Below are 16,851 nucleotides of genomic sequence, written 5' to 3'. Positions count from 1 at the left end.
GTGGGCCACAGTCCTTTCTTAGTGGGAAGTGGAGATATGGGAAGCCTGAGGTGGGTGGGGGGCCGTTTACACAAAGCAGGAGACTGGGGGAATGGGCCGTCCAGGTGCGGAGAATAGCGCCTCGGGGCGGCTTCCCGCCCAATATCGGCTGGCAGGGCTCGCCCGCCTGCCTGGGATCCGCAGCCCCGAGCGGTTCTGCGCGGAATAGAGCGCGCGCCCCGGGGGAGGTGGGTGGGGGGCCACGGACCCCAGCGCCTCCTGCCGGCTGCGGCCTCTGCGCGCTCGGTCCCAGCGCGCCTGGAGGGGCAGGAGGGAGATGTTTGACGGGATCCTGGGTGTGGGGGTGAGGCTGCAACCAGAAGAGTCCTGACCCCCTAGCCAGGAAGCCGTCAGAAAGGGGCTGGGGAACGGGTATAGCGAGACCCAGCCCTCACTGCTGTCTCCTCTGCCCTGCAGGAGAATGGCCACGTGAAAAGCAATGGAGACTTATCCCCCAAGGGTGAAGGGGAGTCGGCCCCCGTGAATGGAACAGAGGAGGCAGCCGGGGCCACTGGTGATGCCATCGAGCCAGCACCTCCTAGCCAGGGTGCTGAGGCTAAAGGGGACGCCGCCCCCAAGGAGACCCCTAAGAAGAAGAAGAAATTCTCTTTCAAGAAGCCTTTCAAATTGAGTGGCCTGTCCTTCAAGAGAAATCGGAAGGAGGGTGGGGGCGATTCTTCTGCCTCCTCACCCACGGAGGAAGAGCAGGAGCAGGGGGAGATCGGTGCCAGCAGCGAGGAAGGCACTGCCCAGGAAGGGAAGGCTGTTGCTACCCCCGAGAGCCAGGAGCCCCAAGCCAAGGGATCTGATAGCGCTGCCTCCAAGGGAGGAGATTCGGAAGAGGAGGCAGGGCCTCAGGCTGCAGAGCCGTCCACTCCCTCGGGGCCTGAGAGTGGTCCAACACCGGCCAGCGAGCAGAATGAGTAGCTAGGTGGGGGCAGGTGGGTGATCTCTAAAGCTGCAAAAACTGTGCTGTCCTTGTGAGGTCACTGCCTGGACCTGATGCCCTGGCTGCCTTCCTGTGCCCAGAAAGGAAGGGGCTGTTGCCCCCTCCCAGCCACATTCCCTTCTCCTCTTCTCCCTCTTGTGGATTCTCCCATCACCCTCTGGTCTTCTCCTAAGGCCAGTTGAAGGTGGCCCCTCCCAGTGTCCCAAGTTAGGTTAGTGATGTGAAATGCCCCTGCCCTGGCCCTACCGCCTTCCCTGTCCCCAACCCTTGCAGAAGGCGATTGCTGGTTTTCTTCCCCAATTCTTTTCCAAGTAGGTTTTGTTTACTCCCCAAATCCCTGAGCCAGATGTGGGGTGCCTACACTCCCAAACCCTGAGTGTCCAGCTTCCCCTGTTTTCAGTCTCTTGTGCTGTGCCTAGTGGCACCGGGGCTGGGGAAGACACTGCCCTTGTCCAGGTTTTATAACTGTCTTACTCCAGTTCAAACCTCCAGCTTGGGAATCAACTGTTGTCTCTTTTTTGACTTGGTAAGCAAGTATTAGGCTTTGGGGTGGGGGGGGAGGTCTGTAATGTGAAACAACTTGTCTTTTTTCCCCCCTCCCATTGTTGTAAATAACTTTTAATGGCCAAACTCCAGATTTGTACTTTTTTTTTTTCTAACTGCTAAAACCATTCTCTTCCACCTGGTTTTACTGTAACATTTGGAAAAGGAATAAATGTTGTCCCTTTAGTGCTGCTTTTTAATGGTGGTCTGGGGGTATGGTGAGAAGACTGGTTAACCTCAAACCTCAAGGCCAAGACAGGTAAGTGTGGGCTTCTTGTTGAGGGAGTGCCCAGGCCCTCATGTACCCCAGAGATCAAGGAAGTGGAGTTGAAGTCAACCCAGGGAATACTGCTTGGAGACAAGCTCAGGAAGGCATAGAAATGTACCATTTTATTACAAAGATTCTCATAAAAATGAAAAAAAGTGTCAAGAAACTATAGGGCCAATCTCCACGGGCAGAGCTGAGGGAGGCCAGGAGGCCAGCAGCTCGAGTCTCTTGGCTCACCTGGGGCAGGTAGAAAGATACCAGGATTAAACTAACCTGAAAGTGGCTGCTGTTGCCTTTAAGGAGCCTACAAAGAACAGGGGCCATGAAGAATCCAGCCACCCCTTGTAGAATATTCAATAAGAATGCCTCTGTAGAGGCACAGGCTTTCAGGATGTTGTGCTTTGAAGAGTATCCCTTCCACTCAGATCCAGCACCCTTTTTATAAGGTTTAAAATTTAGGAATTGGGGAAGCAAGATAGCTGCTAAAAGGTCACTTGGCATATGTGCCTGGGCTCAGGGTTCTGGTTCTAGTCCCCGGGAATATTTATATTTAATATATTTTTACATAAATATGCAGAGAGATAGAAAATATAAAATCTGAGGGGGCTTGGGGAGAAAGGTTGGGGTCTGGCAAGATGCCAGAACTGGAGAGGTCTGCTCAGGCCAACTTGACCTCCTCCTTGACCCTGTGGAGAGAGCAGAGATTGTCATGAGATAACCCACCCTAGCGGCCCTGAAGCAAGAGTGAGTACAATGACTTCCACAGAGCCCACGCCCAGGTGACTGCTCAAGGCGCTGGCTTCCTAGCGCAGCCTAGAACTGCAGAGACAGCCCGATCCCTGAAAGAAGCCTTTGTAAACAGGACCAGCTGTCCCTGTGCCTTCCCTCAGCGTGGTGGGACAAAGGGGCTGGTGCTTCAATGCCAGGGAGATAGCTGACAGACTGCTTCCTCACCCTTTGGCTTCTTGCTTGTCTTCAGCCTTCTCCTCTTCTGTGACTTCTAGAACATAAGAATGTAGAAACTCTTAGGATTCAAGAGGGCAGCCCAGTGGAAGACCCATGGGGTCTCTACTTACCCTGAAAACCCCTTAACACTAGAGCCCAGTGGACGCACAAAAGAGAAAGCCTATCCCAGATCCTCCCAGTGAGCCCCAAAGAGGACAAACAGGTTAGACCGGTTTTCCAGCCTGCTAGAGCCTGAGGCGGGTGGGTGGAGGCAGCCCCCTGGGAAATGGGTGAAGTGTTGGGAAAAGTGCTTGGGTGGTATGGGAGAGCCAAGGCTCCTGACCATGGGGAGCCCAGGCTTGTCCTGGGCTCTAGTGCCAGGCAGGCCTCAGTGGAGAGGGCGAGTTGCTTCTGTGGGCCCTGCGACTTTTGGGAGACACTAACAGGTCCACAGAGCTGGCCTAAGTCAGCAACCTCCCTGTGCCCACACAGATTCAGCTCCTGGAGGGTGGGGGGGCCTAAGGCTCAAGACCCACCTTTCTTCTCTTCGGGGTCTTTTTCTTTCTCATCTTCTGTTTTGACTCTCTTGGCTTTTTTGAAGTTAGAAGAGTTCTTGCGGCCACCTTCTCCCTCCTCATCAGAGTCTGAGAATTCTTCCTCACAGGCAATTCGTTTGTCAGAGGAACAGACTGAGAAGCAATGGAGATATGGGTGAGAAAAGGTTCTTTATCTCTGTGCCTAGTGCTTCCTGTGTGTTCTCGCAAGAGACCTGGAAGGGACGGTGTGTGTGAGGGGCGAGGATGAGGAGGAACTCAGGCCCTTTAGATTGTTCCTACAGGCACTAGAACTTGGGTTTCTCAATGGGTGGGTAGCTTGGGAAGATGGGACCAGGGAAGGTGGCACGAAGTCAAGAGTGGGAAGGTACAAATGCGACTGAGTCTCACTTGAGATGCGCTTGTCAGGGTCTTCCTCGTCCTCATCTCCACTCTCCTCTGGGATGGCATCCTCAGGAATCGCCTGCATTTGGACCCCAGGCGCATGGGGCAGCATTCTCAGGTTCTCAAACAGTCGCTGCCTATGGTCAACGGTAGAGAAGGTGACTGGGCTCTGGTCAGGGATGCAAGGGGCCCAAAGAGCTCACCCAGGGTTGCAAGGGAAGTACTCACTTGATCTTCTCCAGGTACTCGTTAGTGTTCTGGTTAGTCATATTGGAAGGGCTGATGTGAAGTTTGAAATCCGGTCCAAAGTATTCAAAGTAGTCGTTGTATGGAAGCTCTAATTGGGGCAGGGAACAAGAGAGTCAAAAGACCAGGCCACCAGGGGCCCCAGAGAAGAGCACTGTAGGTTTATCTGCACTTGTTTTTTCATCTATCAGAGAAGAGTATCTCCAAGATAAGGATAAGACTTGCGTGCCTGTAGCATTTCAACCTTTTAAAAACTATTCTGCAATGTTCACACCAATGTCTGTGTGTGTGTGTGTGTGTGTGTGTGTGTGTGTGTGTATCTTACTCTAAGAGGGCCCAAGTCGCTCCGGGGTTTAGAAAAATTTAGGCAGTGTTCACTGAGACACTTCACTAACTCTCCCAGTTACCCTCTAGAATAGACACTTCAAAAGGTATAGGTAACCACTGATACTTTTGTTCAGATCAGAGCAGGAAGAAGAGGGGGCAGGGTCAAATGCATCTCAAAAAAACTGATGGCCACCATCTGTCAGTCACAACAGGACACACAAGAGAATCGATGATGAGCATGAAGAAGGGCCATGTGACCTCTGGGAAAGGGGTTGTAAGCTCTGTGCAGCTGTTACCATTCGGGATCTCTGTGTCCAGGGCCACGGCTGTTTCATATGTCCAGCACCGGGCGACATTACGGATGGTGTAGCCACCTCCTCCCAGCATCAGCATAGGCAAATTGAAGCTCTTCACAAATTCTACACACTTGGCATGCCCTTTGGTAGGAGAAGGGTACTCAGTTACAGGAGCATCAGAAGGACTCTGCCCAACCATCCCTTTGCTACCTGGTCTCACCTTTAATGGTCAGATTGAAGCAACCTAGCCGATCCCCAGAGAGGGAGTCAGAGCCGCACTGTAAGACGACCGCGCTAGGCTGGAACATCTCCATTACTTTGGACATGACCTAGAAGGACATATCCTGGTCACCACCAGCCTCAAGAAAAGCTATTCATGGTTCAGAGCTGGAGAGGACAGTGAGGCACTTTCTTTTTATCACCCAGCCCTACTCTCCCATGTCTCATGCCGGGTGGTAGAGAAAAGGGAGCCTCAGCCTGGGGTTCTCATTTCCCCACTGTAATTTTTTTCCATAAAAGTAAAATATTCAGGGGCCTCCCTTGAGGTGCAAAAGTAAAAGTCTCAGTGCTCTCAAGCTACTGCCAGCCACTACGGCATGTGTTCAAACCCTAGTCAAGGAGCTAACCCACTCTCCTGTCTCAGAAGATCGCCAGTTCTGTTCCCACTCTGTCTCTGGTGATCATCTTACCCCCCGCAACTCTGACCTACACCCCAGTCCTTGTATGCATGCATAAAATATAAATCTTAAGAAAAATAAATATTTGATTTTATATATACACACTAACATGTCTTTTCAGCAGATACAGCATTTCAGTTTGCTAACTGCACAGGATGTCCAAGAGTCCTCTAGCCTTCCCAGAATAGCCTTCCTTAACTCCCTAAGTCTTCCCCTTTCTCCCAAATTCCAGTGCCACTCCCTTTATGAAACCTGCATCTTCTCATCTGGTAGATCTGAGATTTGAGCCTTGTGTTGAGAGAAGGCATTTCACTTCTCGGTCCCTACTCTGTCAGCTCCTGTACAGGCGCATAGCGGACACCCGGTATCTACAGAAGGACCCGGCCATAGTAGGTTTAGACTCTATTACTGACTCCTTGCTGCTTCCAGGTGAAGATTTAACTATTTGGCAGGGCATTCAATAATGAGTAATGAAATAATGACCCCAACATACTTCCCCTACCATGTCCTGTAACATCCCTTCTGCATCTCACACTGGCCTACATACGGCTACCTAACTGGCATTTCTGCCATACTGTTCCCTGAATGCCACCCTGCCCCTCAGGTCCTATGCACGGGCGATTCCTCACTTTCAAATTCCAGCTCAAATGTCACCACCTCTATGGCATCCTCTTTGACTCCCCCTCCCCCATTAGGCGCAGTGTCTCCCACCCTCTATTCATTCACACGATGGGTATGTGCCCACCACAGTCTCTGAAGTCTAAAAGGTCCTATGTCTTGAATATTCTTGTATCTCACAGAAGGTATTAACAAATATCCTGATGGGTCTCCCTGGAGGTGCAATGGGTTAAAGCACTATACTATGAAGCTCTATGAAGCCACTGCAGCATGAGTTCAATCCCTGGCCAGGGAGGTGAGACCTTTCCTGACCCGCTGCTGCTCCCCTTAGCAGTGTATTTCAGCCTGTTCTGTTCCCTATTCTGTCTCTGGTGAATCTTCTCACCCACCACACATCTGGCCTGTACCCCAGTTCTAGAAGCATATATAAATCTTAAAAAAAAAAAAAAAAAATCTGGATGAATTTTGTTCCTCTACCTGGCTACAGAGTAAACAATCAAACAATCCAAGGCTGAAACATCACCAGCCTTTCACCAGGAAGAGAGTCCCAGGTGGTACTTTGCCATTTAACTCACCCTCCCTTAGACCAATTCTGTTTGTAGCCCATGTGGTAGACAAGACACTTACCGGCTTGAAAATGGCCTCATATGACTCATCATCAATCCCATCTCGGAGCGGGTAGTTAACAGCATAATACTTGCCTTTGCCAGCCCCAATATCCTAATCAAGAGGAACATTACAGTAAAAATGAAAGATGAAGTTAGCAGTAAGTTAAGTACGGTTCCTGGAAGGCTGAGTAAAGAGGTGGTGGCTCTCAGAGACGAGCTGAGCCTTTGAATTGGGACAGGGACATAACAGTGGTACCTTTGTTAGTACCATTCCCTCACTGGCCTCAGGACAGAGCCTGTTCTCTGAAAAATTTTTATCAGGCCAGAAATTGAATAGTATACCCCACAGCACAAGATCTCTACCTGTGGAGTAGGTTAGAGTAGGCTGGTGGCTAGATCATCCCCAACAACCCTCTTCTTTCCACAGAGTTTTTACTGCTCACTTTTTTACTCCCTACTGTTCTCTAGAGAGGTGTGGATGGGAAACAAAAATGAAAAAAAAAAAAAAAAAGCTCTTCAAAATTGCAAGTTTGTAGTTATTCCACCCTTGCCATGGTACTGAATTAGTATCACTTTTTCACCCAGCAGCTAGTGGCAAGACCAAGTAGATAGTTTCACTGTGTTCATGATCACAGAAGCAGATAGAACAGTTCAGTCACTTTAAAGATTGTTATCCAGAAGCCCATGAAGATACCCATTAACTACTTAATATCAGATGCAAAGTTTCATGTACTTTTCTGGAGAGGCCACAGCTTTCAGTCAGAAAAGTGAAAGAGAGGGCCCTCCTAGTGGCGCCAGGGGTTAAATCTCAGCACTATAAAGCACTTGGCAGCCACTGCAGCACGAGCTGACCCACATGGCACAGCAGACCGCTCCTGTCTCACCTATGCTCCCATCAGCAGTGTATTTCAGCAGATCTGCTTATTCTGCTCCCCACTACGTCTCTGGTGAATCCTCTGGACCTCTGAATCCCCCTGGACCTCTGGACTATACCCGAACTCTTATATGCATAAATAAATCTTTAAAAAAAATTTCGAGAAGGGTGATCTAAAAATGTTAAGAACTCTTGAGATGGTCAATAAAGGTCCAATTCCTAGCCTAGGGGAAAAAAATCTGACATTTCTAACCTAAAACTAAGCGATAGGGAGATAATCTGAAGTGTGATGCAACCAGCTTGACCAGGAGACCAGTGCATGAAGTCAAGAGACTCCGATCGCTCCCAGCCCTCATTCTCCTACAGAATGAGGAAGGGAATAAGGAGTGACGGGGACTGTGGCAGGTGTTGCAGGCTTAGGTGTGGTGTTCTGAATAGTAGACGAGGCAGAAAGTGGTTTTTGGTGACATAAGACAGGAAGTTAGACTTGTGAAAGAAGGGGAGCTAGTTGGTCTCTGAAGGAAGTTCTTACCCGCAGGTCCCCAGTTCCTGGGAAGTATTCTCCGTATTTATGGAAGGACACAGTCATGACCCGGTCTGTAGTATAGAAGGCCTCTTCCACGCCATCGCCATGGTGAATATCAATGTCAATATACAGCACCCTCTGGTGATACCTAGGATCAGAAGGGGGTCAGGGGCCTGGGGGTTCTTTGGGAGTGGGACGCGCCAAGGGCGCCAGGTCCCAGCTTACCGGGCTGGCTGCCTCCCTCAGGTATCTCTAAGCACCAGAGACGTGGAAACTGGCTGAAGGAAGGTGGAAGAGCGGCAGGGTGTCTCCAGAGGCCTGACCAAGCCGACCAAGTCCGATCTTCCTACTCTACAGCCAGGGTCAACTCCAGCCACACAGGGACACTCTGGAGGCAGGATCTGAGCAGCACCTGCCCCTGATCTTGCCGTGGGCTCAGATCAAACCAAGACCCCGTCAAGGAGAGGATGGCCAGAGACACCGAACACATCCTAGCCAGCACACTGCTAGGAAAGGCAAACTAGGGAAGCAAGCCCAGGGGAGAGGGAAGTGGGAACCTGGCCTAAGGTGCTCTTCCAAGAGACAAGGCCAGGTAGGCATACTTTAGCAGTTCCAGGATGGCCAAGACGATATCATTGACGTAACAGAAGCCAGATGCCTCGGACTTCTTTGCATGGTGCAGGCCCCCAGCCCAATTCACAGCGATGTCCGTCTGTTGCTTATTAAGTTTCACAGCACTTGCTGGGCATGGAAAAAGAGAACATAAACCTGTTACCAAGCCACTCTCCCCTTCCCCGCAAGCCTAGGGAACCCACTAAGAAGGCAGGACCTGCTTATTCAACAGCTATATCGTGCAATTCACAAGCAAGTCTTCTCCCTCCCACCCCACTACAGCAGGGAGAATACAGGATATTGGCTACTCTTAAAAAAAAAAAACTGTTTTCTAAACTGTGAGTGGTAATGGGTTTTAACTGTGGTTTAGTATGTCAAGGTTTATATATATACACACAAAAATGCATTCATATTTAAATGAAATAGAAGAAAAATATCAGGATACTGGTAAAGTAACGACTTTTCTGTGAAACTTCAGCTTCAGAGCCAGAGAGAATGTATGTATATACCCTGAATTGCATGTGTAAATGTATGTCTTACTGTGGTTCACAGTCAAAATTTCTGAAGGCACAAAAGGCAACAGAGGTTCAAAGTACAAAACAGGCCCAAGAAGAAATACATGCTCATATGTGGAAGTACAATTGTTGCATTATAACTTCAATAGCGATAAAAACAAACAAACAAACAATCCAAATGATTCAACAAGAGTAGGCCAGGTGTATCAACCAAAGTAGATCCATAACATGGAATAATCATGTAGCCACCAGAAATCATGCTACCCCATACTATAGAGAAATTTTTTGAATATACTAAGTAAAAAAATACGGACACAAAACTCTATTAAATGCAAAACATTTGTAAAGGTAGATGTATGTTATATCCAGATATATACACACAGAAAAACAAAAGGATGTATAAACACCAAATGGTTATCTGTGAACAGCGTGACTGGGCAATTTTTCCTGTGCACTTTTTTATTTTCTGAGATTATATGGGGGGAGGGACTGTCAGATAACAACGGTCATAGGAAAATAATTATTCGTGAAGAAAGTTTAGGGGCCTCCCTGGTGGCCTAAGGGTTAAGTCTCAGCCCCATCGCCACTAAGGCCAGAGTTCTATGCCAGACCCGCGCTGACCCACATACGGTGCAGCAGACCTCTCCTGTCTCGCCCGCTGCTCCCCTCAGCAGTGTGTTTCAGTAAATCTGCCTGTCTGTTCCCCACTCTGTCTCTGGTGAATCCTCTCACCGCCCACACTTCTCACTCCAGTTCTTCTCTGCAAAAATAAAAATCTTCAAAAATAAATAGATAAAAATCTTAAAAAAAAGTTTTTTAGAGTAATCCTAGAAGTAATTCAGAAGTTACTTATGAAAGTGGGAAATATGTGGAGAGTATTTCTACCCTCTAAAGGCAATTAGCATGCTCTTTGTATAAGATATAGGTGATGACACCTTCCGCTGTTAGAGCACTCTACAGTTCACAAATTGCTTTTATGTACTGCATCGCAACAAGCCCGAGGTCTGTAGGGAATTCCTATATAGAAGCTCTCTTTGTAGGGGAGAGAGTCAAGGACACCTGCCAGCAGCATGACAGAGATTAAACCTGGGCTGAGACTGAACCCAAAGGACATTTCAAAACCTCAAGTCTCAGAACTATTTTACTTGGCCACAGGTCAGGTGCCTGGTGGAATAGTGACCTAAGGGCAGTCCACACAGCCCTTAAGGAGTGGATGTGTCGTCCTTACCCACAGAGCCACCAGTAGACAACTGACAGAACTCGAACAGGCCATCAAATACTGGACAGTCCTCACCGACGTTGACTTGAAAGACAAAAGCAAAAGATTAATTTTCACAATTTCCTTTAGTTTTTGCTCACATATTTATGAACTAATGGAAAAGCATAGAATTTGGATTCCAGGGTCTATCGCTTACTCACTGTGTGACTGGGTCAAACCATTTCACTTCTCTGACTGTTGGCTCAGTATCTATAAGTGATACTAAATTGTTAAAAGATGACTGGAAATTTTGTATGGAGAAACAATAATTAGTAAGTAGCCTCTTTTTCCAGCTAAATTTTGTAAGGTTTGTTGCTGGCCCTCTCCCTTCAGCTGACCAATGAGAAAGCTCACTCACTGAGTGCTTAACAGTGCACCAGACACTGTGCTAAGTGCTTTAAATACCTAATGTCGTTTATCCTCACACACCTTCTGAGGTAGAATTTGATCTGACTTTCAGAAAGGTGAACTGCTGGTAAATAGCAGAGGCAGTAATCAGCACAAGTCTGACTGTCTTAAAAGGCTGGGACAATATCCACACACAGTCTTGTTTGATGCTTGTGAGAACTCCAGGAGCTAGACAGAAGTCATCAACATCACTGTGTAGAGCACAGATTCGAAGCGACTTGCCCAGGATTATGTATCCGGGTGGTGGCAGACCCAGAACCAGGGTCCCAGTGTCTTGACTCCCAAAGTCTGGAGCTCTTTCTGCTACACCCCCAAGTGACAACTGGAGTAAGTTACTCAGGTGTAAAGGGAGAAAAGTACCTATGAACACGTAATGAGGAAACCCACACAAACAATAATGCACACAAAATGAAAGAGACTGGAAGGGCAGCACGCCTGAAGGCTGCAGACGTGCAGAGTTAGAGAGGCACCTACGGCCAGCTCTCCCCTCGCAAAAAGGACACTGCTGAGACGTCAGTGATACAGAGGACGTTGGACGTAGGGGCAGGGAGGGCCAGACCCTTATTCTCTTCCCCAGTCTTCCCGTTATACCCACTAATATCAGTAGGAGTTCCCAAAGTAGAGCCAGGAGGAGAAGCCCTAGGATGGGAAGTAAGAGGGCACAGAGTGCATTATGGGGCCTCTGAGACACAGCTGGAGCTTAGGGTTTGCAATAACCACAGAGGATTAACTCTGGAATAGCCCAAATTTAAAGAAGGGTGCCCTAACCTGGTGCCCCACCACAGTAAGTGTCCCAAGGAAGTGTGGCCTGCATAAGGGGGTGAGCAATGAGGGGCTCTTCCCCACTTCCAGGTAAAGAGTGGGAAGCCATGTCAGTAAGCACTTTGGTGCTTACTGACATGGCTATTTATCCACATTGATTTCCCCTCTTGCTGCTGCCTTCTTCAGTGGATTTGGCCAGCCTGGATTTCCAAAGTTTTGCTTATACTCCCATTTGGAATGTGGAACCTCCCTGGGAGGAAAAGGGTATTTCAGACAAAAGAAAAACGTGTTTTCCTTCAAGCCCAAAACCAACATGTGGTTCAAATGGTTAGCACATTTATTCCCAGCTCAACAAGCTGTGTGCTTAGAGACAGAGAGAGGGAAAATGAGAGAGCAGAGCTTTGTTTGGGCTAACCTGTGAGGCCAGGAGGACTTTTCTATGAGTTTTCCTTCTTCCCACAATAACTACTTTTCTCTCATTCTTCAGCCAGTTTTAGACTGAAGGGGGACAATACTAAGCAAGAGATGGGGGGAGAGAGGTAGTCAGGGAAGGCAGTAAAAAGCATATTGCAGGAAGAGATGTATGGGATTGAACAGTGACTCTGGGCTAGTACTTATACCTCAGCTGGCAGAGGAGGTAACTGGGAGAAGTAGGAAAGGGTACGTGGTCAAGGAGAGAGCTGTTCAGGCTTCGATTACACCGGTAATATTTTCTTTCTTAGGTTTGATAGTGAGTACATGGATGCTCTTATTTTTTATATTGTTCCTGTGTCTCTGAAATACTTTATGCAACATTTTTAAAAGTATTCCAAAATCAGGAGACTGGAGTTCCAGTCTCCATTCTACCAGTTTACCATAAGACTCTGAAAAGTCATTTCACATCCTCAGGCCTCCATGTATATGCCTGTAAAATGGATAAGAAAATTTCGCATTTTACCACCATGGATCCCATTTATCATGTTTTCACCATGATCGACTATCTTGCCAAAACAAAAACAAAAACACACATATATGCATGCTCTCATTTTCACTAATTAAATATTAGTTCAGAGCTTCTGATCAAAATTCTCAACATCTTAGGCCTCGTTGGTGATGCAGGGGTTAAAGTCTCAACAAATTCAAGCTGCCCAGCCAGGTAGCTAACCGGCAAGGTACAGCAGACCTCTCCTGTTGTGCCAACTGCTCCCCTCAGCAGTGTATTTCAGTGTATATCTGCCTCTTCTGCTCCCCACTTTGTCTCCCCACTGGTGAGTCCTCTCACCCACTGTAACTCTGGCCCTCAGTTCTTATATGTATAATTAAATAAAAAATAAGTCCTTAAAAAATTCTTAAAATCTCAGAGTGACCATAAAGCAATAATTTATTTCCAGTCAAGAGCAAGAAAATCTGATTTACTTGCTCTTATTATATACCTATATATAATGTCCTAGGTTAAGTGTTGGTAAATTTTTTTAAAAGCTCAATTCTACTCACCAGAGTATGAATCAAGTCAATAAATTGCCTGAAGTCCTTGGAGAGCCTCATCCTTCCTACCCCATCTCCAATGAGAGAAAAACCCAGACCTCATTTATGCACAACTTTAAAATGCTGGTTTCAGGAAAACTGAGCAAACTGGTAGCCAATGCCAAACCTGTGCACCATAAGGGCCTAATATTTTGTCTGCCTTGACAGATTTGAAAATAATAGAAATGATAAGTTATAACAGCAAAAGCTACTATTCACTGACAGTTCGTGCTTTGAATACATTATCTCCAACCTCCACCATGAAATAGGCACTATTATCTTCCTTTTACAGAAAGAAAAATCAAATCTCAGAGAGGCTAGGAGATTTATTCAAGAACACATAACTAAGTGGCAGCGCTAACGGATTCAAAACAAGATATTAACGTCCATTTTCTTGCTTCAATATCAAGTTGTTCCTCTGTGTCCCCTCTGCTGAGAGTGGAGCTTGATCGTTGGGCTAGAAAGGTTATGGAAACCCCAAAGTCATCTAGAGCAAAGAAATGAATTTGCCTCACCTCAGAAGGGACTAAGGCCTTGCCAATTCAGAGAGCAAATACCTCCCTGAAGGGGCCAGCAGCATCTGGAGTTGAGGGTGGCAAAGAAGCTTCATGTTTCAAAGAAGACCTCTGAGGCTCGGTAGTCACTACTACTACAAGGTTATTTAATGAATAAATAAAACTGCCTTCAGAGCCAGACTAATTAGAGCCAGTAGTAATAACAAGGGTTTCAGATGTCCTGATTTTTTCAAAGTAAGCAATCATCAGGTAGTCAAAGTTTCTTCTGGACAATCCTGTGACGTTTCATTATATGAGATCTAAGTTGTTTAAAGATAGTTGCTAAATTAAGGGAGCAGTCAGGTATAATGGCCTCTTCCCATATTTGAAACCTATCACTCCCGCAGAGCTAACACACCCTCCAACATTCTCACAAATTGAGTGTGGCTTCTGAAATGGGATCCTTTCTGATTTTCATGTCCCAGGGCACAGGGACCTCAACTCAAAAGATTACATCCACCTAGAATCTGGCCTACGATATTAGTTGTTCAGTCAATAGTCAGAACCAGAACCTGTATCTTTTCCCCTCCCCAAGCTGGGGTTTTTTGTATTATAATACTTACACTTTTCTTGGCACAGTGCTATGAACCTAACTGGACCAAGTTCAACCTCTATTCTGTATTACCATCAGGATACCAGACTTAAGGGAAACAAGTACCCTGGCTCCCTGGGGAAGATGTGAGCTGAAGAGAGGGACGAGGGCTGGGAGCGCAAGGGCGTTCCACCTGGGGGCCTGAGAGCGAAGGCAACAGAAACGACTTACATCTTTGCATCTGCTTGCTGTACTCAGACATGTTATCTGGGCGGATGGAACGCAAGAATTTAATGTAGTCATCGCTGTGGTACTTGGTCATCTCCTCAGCATTGGCTTTGTGAGGCCGCTAGAGGACAGAGAGGAGAATGGACATGTTATTCTTGATTAATGCCAATCTTTACTCAATCTAGTTTGAACACTTATTTTCTGTCCAACATCACACTAGGTGCTTAAAGGAAAAAATAAATCACTACTTAGATCAGGCCGCAAGAAATTTATAATCTAGGGTCCTCCCTGGTGGTGCAATGGATTAAAGCACAGCACTATGAAGTTATCATAGCCACTGCAGCACAAGTTCGATCCCCAGCCAGGGGCTGACCCACAAGGCATGGCAGACCTCTCCTGTGCCTCCCACTGCTCTTCTCAGCAGGGTATTTCAGTCAGTCTGCCTGTTCTGCTCCCTACTCTGTCTCTGGTGAGTCCTCTTACCCTCTGCACGTCTGGCCTGTACCCCAGTTCTGTATGCATAAATAAATAAATCTTAAAAAAGAAAAGAACCTTATAATTTAATTTATCTAGTCTAAACTTAGATTCTAATAAATTATCAAAGGAGATTTGGTCTCAGAAGACCTGGGCGATACAACTCAAATTTTGTGCCCTAGTCAAGTCTACTTCTTGAGCCTCAATTTCCACATTTACTGAATAAGGATAACAATATCTATCTCGAAGAGAAGTTATGAGAACTGGGCAGGATTGTTTAACCTCTATGTAAACTGTGAAGTGCTTCCCAACTTACTACCTGTTTTTAATTTTGCAACAATTTTGTAACAATATATAACTATGGATGAAATGTTTTCAAGAGTTCAAGGAAAAAAGGGTGACTAATGATAATTGAAATAGATGGAAATTCCTCTATAAGTCATCATACCAATCACATCCTCCCCAAATTATCCTTGATAATTTCCTGGTTAGCCCATCATTCAGATTCCTTCTTCCCCTTTAAAAAAAACTCTTCCTTTCATCCTTCACAGATAGGTCTTCTTCAGAGATGACCCTCTTCTCTTCTAATCACAAATACTTTTATTATAGTTTATAAAGCACTTTCAATACATAGCTAACACCGAGTGCATACACTGCCAATTACTTTTACAAGAGTTTTGTATCATCTCATATGATCTTCACAACAGCTTTTAAAAGTTCTACTATTATCCTCATTTTGCAGTAAGGAAACAATACAACAAAGAGAGGTTGGTTAACTAATTTTCACAAGGTTACAGAGCTAATAAGTCAGATAGGTGATTTGGTTCCAGATTCTAGCTGATCCTCATTTAATCCATTGAGGAATATAAGACAGACAGATACTATTCTAGCAAAAAGAAGGGAAAACAAACAAAACAAGCAAACAAAAACCCATAGTAAGAAAAAGAAGAAAACTTGGCTCCAAATTCTAACTTTTATTATGCTAAGTCCTTTATCCTCTTGGCAATAAGGCCAAAGCTATACTTTTACTAACTTTTCTAGACAGATGACTTCCCAAACTCTCACTCCATCCTGATCACTGCTCTGAGCTCCAGATTCCTAATTCCAAAGTTCCCGGCCAGCCCCATCCACAGATCCTAGAGACACATCAAACTAGACCTAACAACTTGTTGAGAGGTTAGAGGCATTAAAAATCAGTTTCTAGGACTCTCCCTGGTGGCGCAATGGGTTAAAGCACCGCATTATGAAGCTCTCCAAAGCCACTGCAGAAAGAATTCCATCCCCAGCCAGGGAGCTGGCCAGGGAGCTGACCGGCCAGGTGCTACCCTCAGCAGTGTACTTTGTCAATCTGCCTTTTCTGCTCCCCACTATGTTTCTGGTGAATCTTCTCACCCATCACACCTCTGGCCTGTACCCCAGTTCTGTAAGCATAAATAAATCTTTAAAAAAAAAAATCAGTTTCTAAAGAAACTCCTACACTGCTGGTGAGAACGCAAATTGGTGTAACCACTATGGAAAGCTGTGTGGAGGTTCCTCAAACTACTAAAAATGGAGTTTCCAAATGATCCAGCAATTCCATTCCTAGGAATCTATCTAAAGGACACAAAAACATTAATTCAAAAGGATACCTGCACCCCTTTGTTTATTGCAGCACTATTTACAATAGGTAAGATGTTGAAAACCCAAATGCCCAAAATTAAATGACTGGATCAAGAAGATGTGGTATATATATACAATGGACTATTGCCCAGCAATCAAAAAAGATAAACTGATGCCATTCACAGAAACATGGATGGAATTGGAAGGGATTATTCTCAGTGAAATAAGCCAGAAACAAAAATAAAAATACTGGGTGGTTTCACTTATCGGAGGAATGTAAAAGAACCAAATAAAAGGGGATCAGGGGGGAAAAAAGTAATTATAATAAATTAAAAATCAAAATCAACAGACAACTATAAATCAGAGACATTCTGCAAGGGAGGAGGAGAAGGGTCAAAATGGGCGTGGGGGTTGGGAGGAGAAAAAGCACACAAGGGACTATGGGTTGGTGTACAGATGAACTGGTGGTGGGAAATTCACATGACTACACCTGAGAGGAGAAAGCATGCATCATACAAAAAGAAAGAATGATGTAATATATATATATATATA

The 16,851-nt window shown here is 46.1% G+C and overlaps 2 protein-coding genes across 2 annotated transcripts in view; one reads left to right on the top strand and one right to left on the bottom strand.

Moving 5' to 3' along the window:
- The window catches only part of MARCKSL1 (MARCKS-like 1), a 2,409-nt gene extending 692 nt beyond the window's left edge, over positions 1-1,717 (top strand). Inside the window, exon 2 of the mRNA XM_004678743.2 lies at positions 457-1,717. Coding sequence (XP_004678800.1) covers positions 457-966 — 510 coding nt within the window. The 3' untranslated portion in view covers positions 967-1,717. The remainder of the gene's footprint in view (positions 1-456) is intronic.
- Positions 1,718-1,901: 184 nt separating this feature from the next.
- HDAC1 (histone deacetylase 1) overlaps positions 1,902-16,851 on the bottom strand; it is a 28,337-nt gene continuing 13,387 nt past the window's right edge. Inside the window, exons 3-14 of the mRNA XM_004678742.2 lie at positions 14,230-14,347; positions 10,210-10,284; positions 8,457-8,595; positions 7,861-8,002; positions 6,474-6,566; positions 4,772-4,880; positions 4,552-4,692; positions 3,911-4,019; positions 3,689-3,819; positions 3,281-3,433; positions 2,754-2,799; positions 1,902-2,485 (exon numbers count right to left, since the gene is read on the bottom strand). Coding sequence (XP_004678799.1) covers positions 2,458-2,485; positions 2,754-2,799; positions 3,281-3,433; positions 3,689-3,819; positions 3,911-4,019; positions 4,552-4,692; positions 4,772-4,880; positions 6,474-6,566; positions 7,861-8,002; positions 8,457-8,595; positions 10,210-10,284; positions 14,230-14,347 — 1,284 coding nt within the window. The 3' untranslated portion in view covers positions 1,902-2,457. The remainder of the gene's footprint in view (positions 2,486-2,753; positions 2,800-3,280; positions 3,434-3,688; positions 3,820-3,910; positions 4,020-4,551; positions 4,693-4,771; positions 4,881-6,473; positions 6,567-7,860; positions 8,003-8,456; positions 8,596-10,209; positions 10,285-14,229; positions 14,348-16,851) is intronic.

The sequence above is a fragment of the Condylura cristata genome, unplaced genomic scaffold (genome assembly GCF_000260355.1).
Source record: "Condylura cristata isolate star-nosed mole 26May11 unplaced genomic scaffold, ConCri1.0 scaffold00008, whole genome shotgun sequence".
NCBI lineage: Eukaryota > Metazoa > Chordata > Mammalia > Eulipotyphla > Talpidae > Condylura > Condylura cristata.
The sequence above is the reverse complement of the archived record's forward strand: the minus strand, read 5'-3'. Positions and strand labels throughout refer to the sequence as shown.